Source organism: Scleropages formosus, chromosome 4, assembly GCF_900964775.1.
Source record: "Scleropages formosus chromosome 4, fSclFor1.1, whole genome shotgun sequence".
Lineage (NCBI taxonomy): Eukaryota > Metazoa > Chordata > Actinopteri > Osteoglossiformes > Osteoglossidae > Scleropages > Scleropages formosus.
Window position 1 is genome coordinate 13,189,882 of NC_041809.1, and position 14,381 is coordinate 13,204,262.

The 14,381-nt window shown below is 42.6% G+C and overlaps 1 protein-coding gene across 5 annotated transcripts in view; it reads right to left on the reverse strand.

Annotated features, from left to right (window-relative positions):
- Window positions 1-14,381, reverse strand: part of LOC108932836 (protein bicaudal C homolog 1-like) — a 111,266-nt gene that overhangs the window by 11,541 nt on the left and 85,344 nt on the right. For all 5 annotated transcript variants that reach the window (XM_029250857.1, XM_029250856.1, XM_029250855.1 and 2 more), the window contains 8 exons: window positions 9,270-9,521; window positions 8,434-8,565; window positions 7,180-7,357; window positions 6,085-6,225; window positions 5,648-5,835; window positions 5,034-5,169; window positions 3,708-3,870; window positions 2,612-2,768 (listed from right to left, as the gene is read on the reverse strand). In XM_029250857.1, coding sequence (XP_029106690.1) covers window positions 2,612-2,768; window positions 3,708-3,870; window positions 5,034-5,169; window positions 5,648-5,835; window positions 6,085-6,225; window positions 7,180-7,357; window positions 8,434-8,565; window positions 9,270-9,521 — 1,347 coding nt within the window. The remainder of the gene's footprint in view (window positions 1-2,611; window positions 2,769-3,707; window positions 3,871-5,033; window positions 5,170-5,647; window positions 5,836-6,084; window positions 6,226-7,179; window positions 7,358-8,433; window positions 8,566-9,269; window positions 9,522-14,381) is intronic.

Below are 14,381 nucleotides of genomic sequence, written 5' to 3' on the forward strand. Positions count from 1 at the left end.
ACTGTAATGAAAATGTCAAATTCAGCATTACTGTGCAGCAGGATTAAAGATGAAGAGGCTTTTGAGTTTTACAATGCTGCTAGAATGTACATGAAACTTACCCTCCTGAAATATTTCAAATGAAAGTGAGGAGAATGTCAGTAAATTTACTTCAATTTATGAAACAAGAAATATGGGTATTTCACATCTACAGGGTGGATAAGTATTATACAGACACCCCTCTACTTACATAAATTTGACTTAATTCAGATTTAAGTACAAAATTCCAGCCACACACATTATTTATGGATAGCACTTTTATCATCTGAAATATTTTATGCGCAAGTCAGTGTAACTAGACAAGACAGGAAGCTGCATCTTCCCAATTTTCCCATGTTTTGAGCCGTGAACGCATCTCCTCTCATCAGTGTAGTGCTTTTTTGCATATTTTCTACCCATTTTATCATTCATAATGCCTGGTGCTAAACGTGCACTTGAAGGTAAATGAGAACCATCTTGCAAACATACAGCGATCGAATTGGAGATGAAATTGAAAATAATAAGTAACTATGACGGTGGACAAAAATTATTGTGTATAGCATGGGAACCAGGTTTAGCTGTATTGACTATTTACATGATTGTAAAGTGTGCTACATGTATAAAGAGCACGTGAAAGGAACAGCTAGCATGAAAACAACAATAATAATGAAGAAATGTCAAGGTGCAATAACTGTACACACAGTAACACACAGTACAATACCATACATTTACCGTATGCAGTAGTCTATTTTTCCAACATATGTAATTTTGATTTACGTAAGGGGTTGCAGAACAGTCTATTTGCGTAAGTCGAGGGGTGTCTAATAGTATTGAGACAAAATATGAAGTACCATTACTGACATTCAGGGCACCCTAGGAAATATACAACTGGTATTATATTAAATATAATGTTTATTTGAAAAGAGCTTATTTTAATGACTTTAATTTTAACATTTACATGCAAAGATTTGCTCATACAATATCCATATCTAAAGCTTTAGGACTCAGTATTCAGAGACACATACTAAATCACAATACACTGACAATACATTAACATTTATTTATTTAGCAGACAATTTTATCCAAAAAGACTTCCAATTAACTCTGTGTAGTGTCATCAGTTTATAACTTAGTTTATGAGCACAACTGGGACTTGAAATCTTAGCTTCATATGTTTTGTTCATGAACTAATCCAAAGTAATTTTTCTACTAAGAAACAATCAATAAAACCTTTATAATACAGACCTTGCTTGTTGAGTTCAATAAAAATATTGGACATGGCTATAATAATGTAATACTTTTTTAGTTTAGCACTTAATTTTCAGCCTAAATTAAAATTAAATTAAAATTAAATTATTGCTCTGAACACCAGCACTCAGGAAGACCAATGAAAAGCTGTAAACACTATGGAAGCCAGTTAATCTGATTCCACATATCTATTTTGTCTGTGTACATTTGATTTGTCTTATGCCTCTAATCCTTTGTTCAGCACTCAGTGTCACTGTGTGAGAAGATCGCTCACTGAAAATAATTTGAATTGAATGTAATTAAATTTTGCTGACTTGGAGAGGGTGACTGAATTTTGACTGAATTGGAGAGGGTGCGGTGGGTTTGGCCGTGTCCTGCTCTCTGGTGGGTCTGGGGTTCGAGTCCCGTTTGGGGTGCCTTGTGACAGACTGACGTCCAGTCCTGGGTGTGTCCTCTTGCACCCTGTGTTGCCGGGTTAAACTCCGGCTTGCCATGAATGACCCCGCTTGAGACAAGCACCTTCAGCCAGTGTGTGTTTGTGGCACTTATTGGTTGTGCTGTTTAAAGCAGGTTGATTTCACTATCCTACAAAAGAAAATGTAATTAAAAGTATGGTAGAAAGTAACAAACTGTACTTTAGAATCATGCGTCTGCACACAGCTACCAGCAGTCGAGGACACCTACACCACACGCTACCTCAGAAAGACGATGAGCATCATGAGAGATCATAGTCACCCCCCAAAGGCACTTTTCTCTTCTCTGCCATTTGCAGAATGGCTTAGGTCTATTCAAACCCGCACAGCTAGGTACAGGAACACCTTTTACCCCACTGCTGTAAGACTATACAACACTAACCAATGTGCCACCTTTAGTAACTAGAGTTGGACTGCTTCACCCAAGCACATTGGTAAATTACACTGTCACTTCAAGCATTCTCATTCTCTCGTTCTGAGTTCTCTGACTGTTACCATTATTGTTACTACTGTTACCATCATTTATTGTTCTTGCTGTCACTGCTGCTATTGTTATTTACTGTCATTGACACTGTTTTGTTTGTCATTGTCTTGTTTGTGCAGTATTCCTATTGTCCTTGCCCATAGTCTGTGGAGAAGCATTCAGGAAGATTTTCATGATACATGTACATGGTACTTGTATCTATGACAATAAACTTGAAACTCGAAACTTGAAGTGTCTCTTTCTACTAATTTAATGTTCCCATTGTATTGTGTATGAGATGTACCTTGTTTTGAAGAAATTGTATGGTAAATGTAAAAAATGTAAAAAAGTAGCGTGGTTTTCAGTCGGATATGACCTTCATACAGAAAAGCGGCCACACTCAACACACTCGCATGTTAGTGAAAGCAGTTTGCGGTGCCAGATGGGCTCTCTTCGAGTTCTGTTGGGCTGCTCGCTCTGCTGCCCATTCGCTGCCTGGGGCTCTCTTGTCCGTCAGCATGCTTTTGGAGGCACTGGACTCTGGATCTGACAGCAGCCATTCTGAACTGGAAAAAAGTCATTACATCTAACACAGACAATACTATGGGTAGGTACCAGTCCTCCAAATGTACTGTACATGTATTACCATTGTAATGTTACAATTTTAACAGTTGGATGTCTTCATAGAGCAAATCCAGTACTTTGGTCAAGGGCATTACATCACATCTATGACTAGAACCCTTAATCAGTATTCCAACTTACTCTGCTTTGCTTTAGTGTATATACTGTACATTCCAGCATACATAATAATTTTAAAGAAAAAATGGTACTGTATATGGCATAGACCAAAATTTCGATTGTATTTAATCTAGATTATTATATAACCAGATTGCTTACAATCTATGTGAAATTGGGACAACAACACCCAGGTGAGAAAACTTTGTTGCTTAATACATTAGTAGTGATCTGCGGCATAATGTCACCACTCAGCTCGCTCTAGGAACTCTGTTTCCGCTTTAGCAATTCCTCACCCCTTGGACTGGGACCTGTTTGTGTGCAGCCAATTATGTTTCAGCAAAGGTGACCTTTGTAGCAGTCACTTGAGAAAAATACTTCCAGAGGAAATGCTCCAGTCTCTGGTACCAGTCCACCAGGCCAAGTAAGAGCTAATTTACTGCTGGCATTGCATTTTCAGCTGTTTTAAGTTCGATGAGAAAAATAGTTTTGTCCAAGTACAAAGTCTTTGTTAAAGACTCTGAGGCAACCTGCTGGGAAGGGCACTATACAAAAATAAAATAAACTAAATAACAGCTATTTGTCACTGACATTATAACTAAGAAAAAGTGAAACTAGAAAAGGGGGTGCTATGTCCTCGGAGTTTCGAAGAGTGCAGCAAATGTTTAATGTATAGAAAAAATTTAGCAAATAAGCTGAAACAGTGACTGTACGGGGGTTCATTACTAATGGTAAAGTGTGGGTGCAGGCAGTCCTCTGAGAAAACTTACTGAAAGCGGGAGTTCTTGGTACACTGGAGTAACTCTACAGCTTGCTGCTTCCCTGTGGATGCCGGTGCCTTGCAGGAGGCCAGCATCTGCTTCAGCTCACTGCTGTTGGCAGAGTGGGAGGGACTTCTTGGCATGCCCACTTCCACAAAGGTGTCATTGGAACCTAGAACACATAGCCAAGGAGGAAATTGTTTACATTTACATTTTCATTTATTTAGCAGATGCTTTTCTCCAAAGCGAGTTACAATGGATACTATGTAGTGTTACCAGCCCACACACTTTATTCACTAAGGTAATTTACACTGCTAGATACACTACTTACAATGGGTCACTCATCCACACATCAATACATCATGTTTAAGGTGTATCAGCAACTAGAGGCTGAGATTAGCAAAAGCACAGATGATCCTTGCATTATAACAATTTGCATAGTCAATGCTTTCATTCAATATTTATTATTTTATTTTTTATAGAGCGCTCTTCTCACGCAGTGACACAGAGCGCTTTAACACAGACATAAGGCAAGAAAAACAGATACACACACAGAGAAGACGGTCAACTAATGGCTACCATAATGAAGAACTTATTATAGAGCTATAAGTATACCTACTGGCCACCGGGGAAAGGAACAATAACTCCCAACTGAAAGTTGAGGGAGAAAAAACCTCTGGGGGTCCACTGGCAGCCCACCCCTCCTGGGCTACATGATGGTTTTCTCCAAAGTAACTTATGATGATTTACCCATTTATATATAATTTTTACTGGAACAATTTTGGCAAGTACCTCAAACAAAGCTACCACAGGACGAGCTGGTAATCAAACCTGGGTCCTTGGGGTCTAAAGGCACCAGCTGTAACCACTACACTAACAGCTGGCCTCTGAAAGGCTGAATTTTATTCAGCTATACAGGGTGAGAAATTTTACTAAACCCCTTACCAGAGGAAACTACAGCAGATCAACTTCTGAGACCTTCATGTTGCAAGCCCTTGGCCACTATTCTAGCTACTACACAGACAATATCACTATACAATTTTGCCTGTTTCACACTTTTACAGGCAAAGACAACAACAAATAAAAATCATGACATATTACACCTCTGGTTAACAAGATGGGACTTGAATTTCATCCAGTAGTGGAGAGAGGATAATAGCTTTAGTAGTATAAGACCATGTATGGTGCTTTATACTGATACTTGTACTGAAATGTGTCATTTTATTATTATTATTATTATTATTATTATTATTGTTATTATTATTATTTAGATAATTTAATAAAAAGGTTTAGTGGTACAGATGCGTAAATTATCTCTGGTAAATCAGTCCTTACTTTCATTAGCACTAGACTTGCTGGAGATTGACTCAGATGGACTATGTGTGCTGGCCTCCGGGTCATTGTGGCTGGAGATCAAAACCTTGTCCTCCAGTGGCACTGTGGACATCCTACTGTAAACTGAGATAGGATGCTGGAAACAAAAATAAGTAGAAAGGTTTCTTGATTCAACCTAAGGCAAATATCTATTCCATAGAACAGAACTGAAAGCAAAGATGATGAATGAATCTTCAACACATGTGCATTTATAACCACACATACATTGGCTGAGGCCACTTGTCCCAAGCAGGGTCACGGCAGACTGGAGCCTAGCCCGGCAGCACAGGGGGCACACCCAGGACAGGACGCCAGTCTGTCACAGGGCACTCCATGCAGGACTCGAACCCTAGACCCAGCAGGGAGCAGGACCCAGCCAACCCGCTGCGCCACCGTGCCCCCCATAACTATTTGGCACTAATTAGAATTACTTAAACCAATGTTCACATGTTCAAAGACAAAGCATACAGAAATCTACAAACACCTACCAATCTAGTGATTGTATTTGATTATCATCCATACTTGAAGTTGTACCAAACGTAATGGAGTTTAATGTGAGAACAAATTGGAAGTACCTTCATGTGGCCATTGAGCGCACAAACTGTCGTGCCACAGTCGGGTATCCTGTTGACATGCGTGTCGAGGGGGGCAAGACCTGGAGGGGGTGAGGGAGTGCTCTGAGTGTATCCCTGGACCCCTGATAGCAGAATACTGGTCAGGGTGGCATGAGTGGCAGGATGCATCATCAGGCCCAGTGGAAACCCTGAGGAATCAGACACAAAGGTCTATGGCTACCAGGCTGCAGGTTTGAGCCCCTCATGGGAAATTGCTTTGATACTTGTAAGGCACTTTCTAAAACGGTTCCATTAAATGTATGGTTCTGTGTAACTGCATAGATGTGTACACATAAACCACGTCATTTAGCATAAAATCAGCTGGAAAGAAAATAACTAGTAATACTGGAATTCTATGTATTATTGTGTTATGAATGGAGGCCATGGGTGGTTTTCACCTGGTGAACTTGTTGGGCTTGCAAGGGAGCTGGACCACAGCTGACTGGGGCCACTCAGACCAGTGGGCTGCAGAAGACTGGCAGAGCTGTTTATGGTGTTCAGGAGGGGGGAAGGGGTGGAAGTGTTGCTGGCGGAGGGAACTGTGGGGCCCAAAAGGCCAAACAAAAATGGTCAAAACAAAGCTTAGCTGTAACTCCACAGACAACTGGTTCTTCATTCCAGATGTTATTTATGTAGGCATATAAAACCAATGCCTAAATCTGGATTTAAAATAGCAGTGCTGAGTTACATTGAATGCTTGGTTCTTATTTTTACTGCATTTCATAACAAAAGAGAATACCGAGTGAGCAACATTTCACATTGGGAGTGAAGCAACATTTCATGGTGAGGCAGATGACTTACATGACCAAATGAAAAGGGGAGATGGTGCTACTGCATCATCAATTGACTAGTGACACATATAATAACTAAGGTATTTTCAAGGTACTAGTTCTGAAGACTAATTAGCAATGTGCCACAGTGTTTACTTCACATCAGTCTCTGAATTCCAGCCAGGGCACTTGCTGGATTAAACAGGGAACCTGAGAAAATATTCAAATTATGGTTCCAAGGACAAACTTGTAGCCTAGAACTTTGAGGGTCACATTCCATTTTCCAGTAGAAGATTTTACAAATCAATTCCAGAATGAAGGCCAACACACTGATGTTATAACATTGTAAACTGTAATTCTGGTGATGTAAAAAGCGTGGAATACTCATAATTCACTAACAATCAAAGAGATACTCTGGTTTAAAAAATGTTGGTGACGGACACTATTTAGAATGCACTAAGTCCCCTGAGATCCATATGAGGTACCGTACTAGTCAAAAGCCCAGCTTTTGGAAAATAATTTTTGTCCTTCCCCGAGGGCATTTTGCTAACAAGTTTGATCTGGACCTTCCGTCCACTTCTTTACAAGCAGGTTCTATGTGATTGTCCAAGCATACTCAGACCTTTTAGTAGTACTCTGCAATATTGATCTCTTAACTCTTAGGGTATACAATGGACCAAGGGTAAGTGACAGAGTACAACGAGCATTCAGTGCGCTCCCTACCCATGCTGGTAAGCCCCAGGCCAGATGAGCCCAGGATTTCAAGACGGATGGGGCATAGGACAGTGGATGGGCTGCTGCTGGAAGGTGCAGACACCCCACTGCTTTCGAGGCCGAGCAGGAATCTCCGGGCTTCATACATCCTGAAGGCATTTCTCTCCACACTCTTCACAATCACAGACTGGTGTGCCAAAGGTGAGAAGGTGGAGAGAGAATGTCACTGATCCATCTCTGGTCATTGAGGAAACATCAATTGCGATTATATACCTGATATCTTGGGATAATAGGTACGAAAATGACATAATACAATAAATGAAAGAAGTCTGGTTATCTGTGGTATAAAAAGAAAAAATCAAACCACACATAGATTAGAAAACTCTTATTTTTTTACATATGCAGTGCCATTTAATTGTGTACTGTATACGTATAAAATATGTGAATTTAATAACAAAGGTGCATAGCTCCCTAATTTATTTTGTGAATATCTTTTTTCAATAATATTCACTTGTTCTTTAGTGGCAGTTGGAGTATGAAGACATCTCTCAGAACATAATGCCCTGGAGAAATACGTTACTTCTCTGAATCATTGATGGGAGGCTTCTGAGAGGACTCTGCCTCACAGAAAAGATAAATTAAAATATGTGTTGGACAAAGAAAAGTCAGAACATTTTCAGTAGCAGAGCTATGCAAGTGTTCATTTGGGTGTAAGTAAACGGTACAACAAACTGAGGACAGCAAAAGACGAATGGAAAAAAATAATAAATTCAAAACATCTGGATATGAAAAGCATGTCACATTATTATGGCTGGAAATAGCAAAGAATACAACTGGCACCATAGGCGGCCTGCTGAACCCCTCTGTTAACATCTAGGCAAAGCTTTTCTTTATCTGATCTAGACAGCATGCCTTGAGCAAATTGGCTTTTAAGGGTGTGGAAGGTTCTTACAAGCACTGCCACAAATGCTCTGCAAGATTTGATATTTTGTGCTTGACTGATGAATTAGGAAAAATCTTGACAATATGTTGCATATTGTCTTCTGGGTGTGATCTTGGATATCAGCCTTAGGCATGTGGGCAAAAACTGAAAGTTTACCCTCATCGATAGTGGGGATCTCATCCTTTCCAGTGCACCAGTACATGAGCACATGTGAAGCTCAGTGGAGGCTGTAAAAGTCATTAGATCTGCAGTGAAGACTGAATCTCTAAATTTTACTTGTGGTTGGTGAGAGGGGTTGTGCGGTCAGCTGGGAAATGTACCTTACTAGGTTGCTTTGGCTTTGGCTTGATTCTGATGAATACATCCAGCTGTTCCATAAGGGTTGTGATGCACAGTTGCTCCACTTCCACATGCTCTTTAATGTCAAACATCAACACCAGTGGAAGGCAACCCTGAATAATGAGTGCAAACACACACACACATACACACATCCATGTCCACAAAATGAGAACAGAAATTGTTAAAGCCAACAGTGCTTGGTCTTCAAATACATAGGTCAGAACTAGAAAAGACTGGTAGTTCATTAAAATAACTTTAATAACTGTTTGATTCCACTGGCAGTAAAATTAAAATTGCTCAAGATTGATCCAACATTTTGTGGGTGCGGTGGCATAGCAGGTTTTGCTGGGTCCCACTCTCTAGTGCAACACAGAACAGGAGTATATATATATACTACATATATATATATATATATATATATATATGTACACACTTCATGGTCTCTGGAGAAATGACATTTTGTTCCACTGTATACAAGCTGTATAAAGGAATGACAATAAAAACAACTTGAACTTGAATATATGACGCATGTAGCTCCACATTCAATATGCATGAGCCAAGTCCTGGGAGGCCTTCAGCAGATTTATTTTTTCCATGTATTAAGCCATTTTTGTTTTCATTTTAAATCATCTTTTACAGTTTTCTCAACATAAGTTTGAGGTGAAAATCTTTTCTTTAAATTTTAGTCACATTTTTCAGGCATTTATTCACTGAAATTATACTTGATGTACAGTACAGGATACCGCTTGACTCTATGGGCTATGAACTGCTAGTCTCTCTTGTCTTAGAAAGGAAACAATAGACTGTATGCGTTTACCATGATGTACTGGCGTGCCAAACAGACGGAATCGATTGTGCCCTGAAGGTACACAGAGGACCTCTTCTGTGGGCTACTGGGGTCAGGGAAGTGGATCTGGGCACCCGTCCTCTGCATGATGTGCTTGACATTGCTACTGCTGCGGCCCATTATGAAGAGGTGGTGCTGGGGTGCGATGTCCATGTGGGTGGTGACAGAGATAGTGTTGGCCAGGCTGCCCGCAAGGTGCTCCAGCAGCAATGCTGTACCTCTCTGAAACCCAGATAGTAGATTCGGGGTAATATCACAATATACCTGAAGCCATATGTGGGATTTCAGATTTTGGATGAGCTTCATAAAAGATTTTTAAAATGAGCTTCATAACAAGTCTAGTTTCACAGTGTTTTTCAGAGGAACATAAATAAGATATTTGAACAGCATTCCTGTCCTCCTGTGACAAAACATGTTTTTAAATGTAGATTGATATTGCTACTTTCTAGGCTAGCTAGTATGTGTTGTCCTAGAAGTAGCGGTGACGTAGTGGGTTTGACTGGGTCCTGCTCTCTGGTGGGTCTGGGGTTTGAGTCCTGCTTCGGGTGCCTTGTGACGGACTGGTGTCCCGTCCTGGGTGTGTCCCCTCTCCCTTCAGCCTTACGCCCTGTGTTGCCAGGTTAGGCTCCGGTTCGCCGTAACCCCGTATGGGACAGATGGTGTGTGTATATATTATTTTTAGGTTTTTTTTAGTACTTTATTTCACGACCCCCTCCCCTAAATCGCAAAGGATACCCTTGGGCAGTGATTAGTACTGGGATCTGCTGCCAAATTCAAAACCACGCTGAATTAAAACTCAGTCCAACATGCACAGCTAACTTGAGTGGAAAACAAGAAGACATGGGTTCCCTGTTTTTCACACAAGTCAAGGAATGGCTGAATATTTCCCTCTTACAATTAGTCAGGCATGTAAAATACTCTTGTCTTGCGCATGCCCTGCTTTTGCAACTATTAACAGTCCTTTTAGCATTTCCCAGCAGACTGCAATGTTCACAACACAGCACACATGCCCCCAAAACTGCAGGCTCTATGCATGAGCAGGAAATAAAGTACTTTTTTAAAGTAATTTTTTTATGTTGGTACCCTGCTGGTTTGGTTGGTTAGTGGGCTTGTTGGTTCGGTTGGTGAAGTTGGTTGGTGGGTTTGTTCGTTTGGTTTGGTTTGGTGGGTGTGTTGGTTCGGGTTGGACTGCTGAGTTCAGTGTGTTGGTTTGGTTGGTGGATGTGTTGGAGAAGGTAGCTAAGCTTCTTGGTCTCGGGTCATGGAGATGTCTGTTGGCTACACTGGATGTTCTCTGTGGCTTCATGTTAGTTGGACTAGGTCTTTGCGTACAGCCATTGGTAAATATACATGGGGTACAACATCTTGTCCTCTGTATCTTGAATGTCTTGTCTAGTTAAGCTAGTGACTGCTGTGAAAAGGGCAGCTGGCAACAGGGGAAAGACCATGTGACGGCATGGAAAGACAGCTGGCAGGAGGGAACAGACCCCATCAGGGGCTGCTGTGGGCTAGCAACTCAGGGCAGCAGCATCACTGGCTGTGGAAGCCAGTTGGATACACCCATCATGGCTACAAATTAATCAAATGGTGTGATACCCCATGAGTCAACGAGAGCAGGGGTGGAAGATGGCTCACAGGTGGATTTCATGGCTTTTGATCTTCAAATCATTATGGCTATGCGAAGCGAGTTGTGCAAGAAGGGAATCAGTTCAGATGGTGATGGAAGGCAGCTGCAGATTTGTATCTGTGGGTGGAGGAAGGTAACATCAACAAGAGGCCTGAGGATTCACCAGGGAAGGAGAAGGTGCCTGGATGTGGGAGGGCAGGGGCCCCACATTGATGCCTACTTCTTGAGAAGTAGCTCAAGTCAGTCAGTTGAAGTCCAGCAGTAGGTTTCACGGCAAAGTCTGCTGGATATCAGTACCCCTGGCACGAAGGAAGTGGGACTGGGCACTAGGTTGCAGGATGGTGAAAGACAGGCAGTGAGGTTGTGCAGACAGGAGGGGCTAAACCAAGGAAGGAAAAGACAAGGGGGCAACAGCCAAAGGTTAAGTGGCTAGCTGGCAGAGAAGCTGCAGTATGGGATACTGTGGATAATGATTTGGTTGGTATCTTGAGTAAATTGAAGAGATCAGCAGAGAGTAAGTTGGGGGAGGTTATTCACAGATTTATAGATTGGGGGAGGTTATTTACAACTATGAGACAGAGCGATTTGGGATAATGCAGGTGAGGAGTAAGGAGCATCTGGGTGTCGTGAAGTCTAGGCGGCAGGTAGAGATAGAGAGGCTTGTCCTGGACAGAAGACAGCTTTAAAAGACGATGAAGGCAAGCTGAGGAGGGGGAAAGGGAGAGTATTTGTGTTTTGCAGGCGGGTATAAAGAGTAGACTGATTGTATTAAGGAGAGTGGAGGCTTGTAAGGAGGAGGAGAAGAAAGAAGGAGAGGGCCAGAGTGGTGTTTTTCAGAGATCCTTTCAAGTTTGTGAAATCTCTGTCTGGGATGTTAATGGTAGAAAAGCAGGAGCTGGATGGTTATCTACGTGAGGCTTACTCTAGTAAAGAGCATGATGGTGGACTGGAGTTGCCGGTGGATATCCCCCCTGTAGGGGAGATAGATTGGAAAATTGATGTGTGTGGGACATGGGGAAGGAGGTGCAAGGTGAAATGTGGTGAGCAAGGGCTTCTTTGGCACCTGGCCCGAACAGGGTACCTGTATAAGTGCCCACTAGGTGTACTAAAATTTTTGTGGAGGCTGATGGCTGTTGTATGGAAGAAGGGGGTAATTCCCAAGTCATGGCGGAGAGCGGGAGGAACTTTTATTCCTAAGGAGAAGGATGCTGTTGGGGGAGGCCAGTTTAGGCCTATTAGCCTTCTCAATGTTGAAGGGAAGATCATGTTTAGTGTTGTGGCAAGGAGGTTGGAGCGTACTTGAAAGCCAACAGGCTGATTGATACCTCCATGCAGAAAGTAGGGCCTCCAGGATGCTCGGGGTGCTTGGAGCACACCAGTATGATTTCGCATCAGATTCAGTCTGCCAAGAAAGAGAAAGAGATCTCCGTGTGGTATTCTTGGACTTAGCAAATGCTTATGGGTCAGTTCCACACAGTTTGTTGTGGGAGGCGTTCAGGTTTTTTAAGGTTCCTGAAAGTGTTACAAGGCTGGTGAAAGCCTACTTTGCAGATATTTAGTTTTGTTTTATTACAGAAGGCTATGCAATGTTTTGGCATCGGTTGAAGGTTGGAATCATGGCTGGATGTATAACTTCACCATTGGCTTTTACAATGGCAATGGAAGTTATTATAAGGGTGTAAAAATGGGATGTTGGTGGTGAGAGGTTGCGGGATGGGACACGTCTACCCCCTATTAGAGCATTTATGCATGATATGATGACAGTTATGGCTACGGCTCCTTGTACTCGTCGTTTGTTGTCCAAGCTCAATGACAACTTGAAATGGGCTAAGTTGAAGGTTAAGCAGAGTAAATCAAGGAGTCTCTCAATTGTTGGTGGGAAGGTGGTGCAGGAGAAGTTTTATATTGGTGAGGAAGTAAATACATCTATTCTGGAGAAGCAAGCTAAGAGCTTGGGAAGGTGGTATAGTTCCATGTTAAGTGATAAGGACCTGGTTGTGGTACTAAGGGAGGTGGTTGTGGAAGGTATAAAGAGCATTGATGCGTGCTTCCCTCCTGGTAAGTTAAAATTATGGTGTCTGTAGTTCGGATTCTCTCCACATATTAAGTGGCCACTTATGGTATATGAATTTTCTGTTTGGGAGGTGGGGGCGCAGTAGCGCAGTGGGTTGGCCTGGGTCCTGCTCTCCGGTGGGTCTGGGGTTCAAGTCCCACTTGGAGTGCCTTGTGACGGACTGGCATCCCGTCCTGGGTGTGCCCTCTCCCCCTCCAGTCTCATGCCCTGAGCTGCTGGGTTAGGCTCTGGTTCCCCATGACCCTGTATTGGACAAGTGGTTCAGAAAGTGTGTGTGTGTGTGTGTGTGTGTGTGTGTGTGTGTGTGTGTGTGTGTTTGAGAGGTTGAGAAGATCGAGCAGCTTATTAGTATGACAGTAAGAAGGTGGCTGGGAGGGCCATGCTTCTTAAGTAGTGTAGCATTATATGATAAGGGTATCTTGAAGCTGCCAGTGACAAGTTTGGTGGAAGAGTACAAGTGTGTGAAGGTAGGTCTGGAGCTGACTCTAGTAAAGTCAAAAGATGAGGTTGTCAAAAAGGTGGTGCCACCGGTGAGGACAGGTAGGGGGTGGAATCCCAGAGATGCGGTCCAAAGCGCTAAAGGGGTGCTGATGTTGTCGGACATGTTTGGACACATGCAGAGGGGGAAGGCAGGGTTTGGCTCGGGCCATATGCAGCAGTTGTGGAGTGCTACCCCAGAGGCAGACAAATGGAGGCGGGTTATTGAGCAGGTCCATGGGCAGGAAGAGGAGGCAAGGTGTGCAAAGGCGGTTGCATTAGTTAAGGAGGGTCAGTGGTTGAACTGGGAAGGTGTGGAGAAGAGGAAATTATGCTGGCAAGATGTATGGGCTATGGAGGCGAGTCACCTTAAGTTCATTGTTGGAGCGACTTTTTACGTGCTGCCAGTGCCACAGAATGTTGAGCAGTGGGTAGGTGGTGATGGTTCTTGTAAGTCATGTAGCAGTGTGACAACACTGAGGCACATTTTGTCAGGGTGTAAGGTTAGTTTGGGGCAGGGGTGCTATCTATACTTGATGCCATAATCAAGTTTTTTAGATGTTTAGCAGGCGTGTTTGAGGGTAAGTGGCAAGTTGTGAATTCTCTGCCTGTTTGCAGTTTAGCTAAAGCAATTGGTTTTGTGCGGGCAGCAGAGAGTAGCACTATGCAAGGGTAGACATGCTCTGGTAGGTGGGGTAACGCACGGGACTTGAAGCTGCTGGCTCATGTGACTAAGCAGCTCCAGGTTCTGTAGGTCATTGCGGTTACTTCATTGTGTCCGGACATGGTGTTATATTCTGAGTGTGAGCGGATTGTGTACTTTGTAAACTTAACAGTGCCATTCGAGGATGCACTTGGGGAGGCTTACAAGCGGAAGCTGTCAAAGTATGCAGATCTGGTGGCA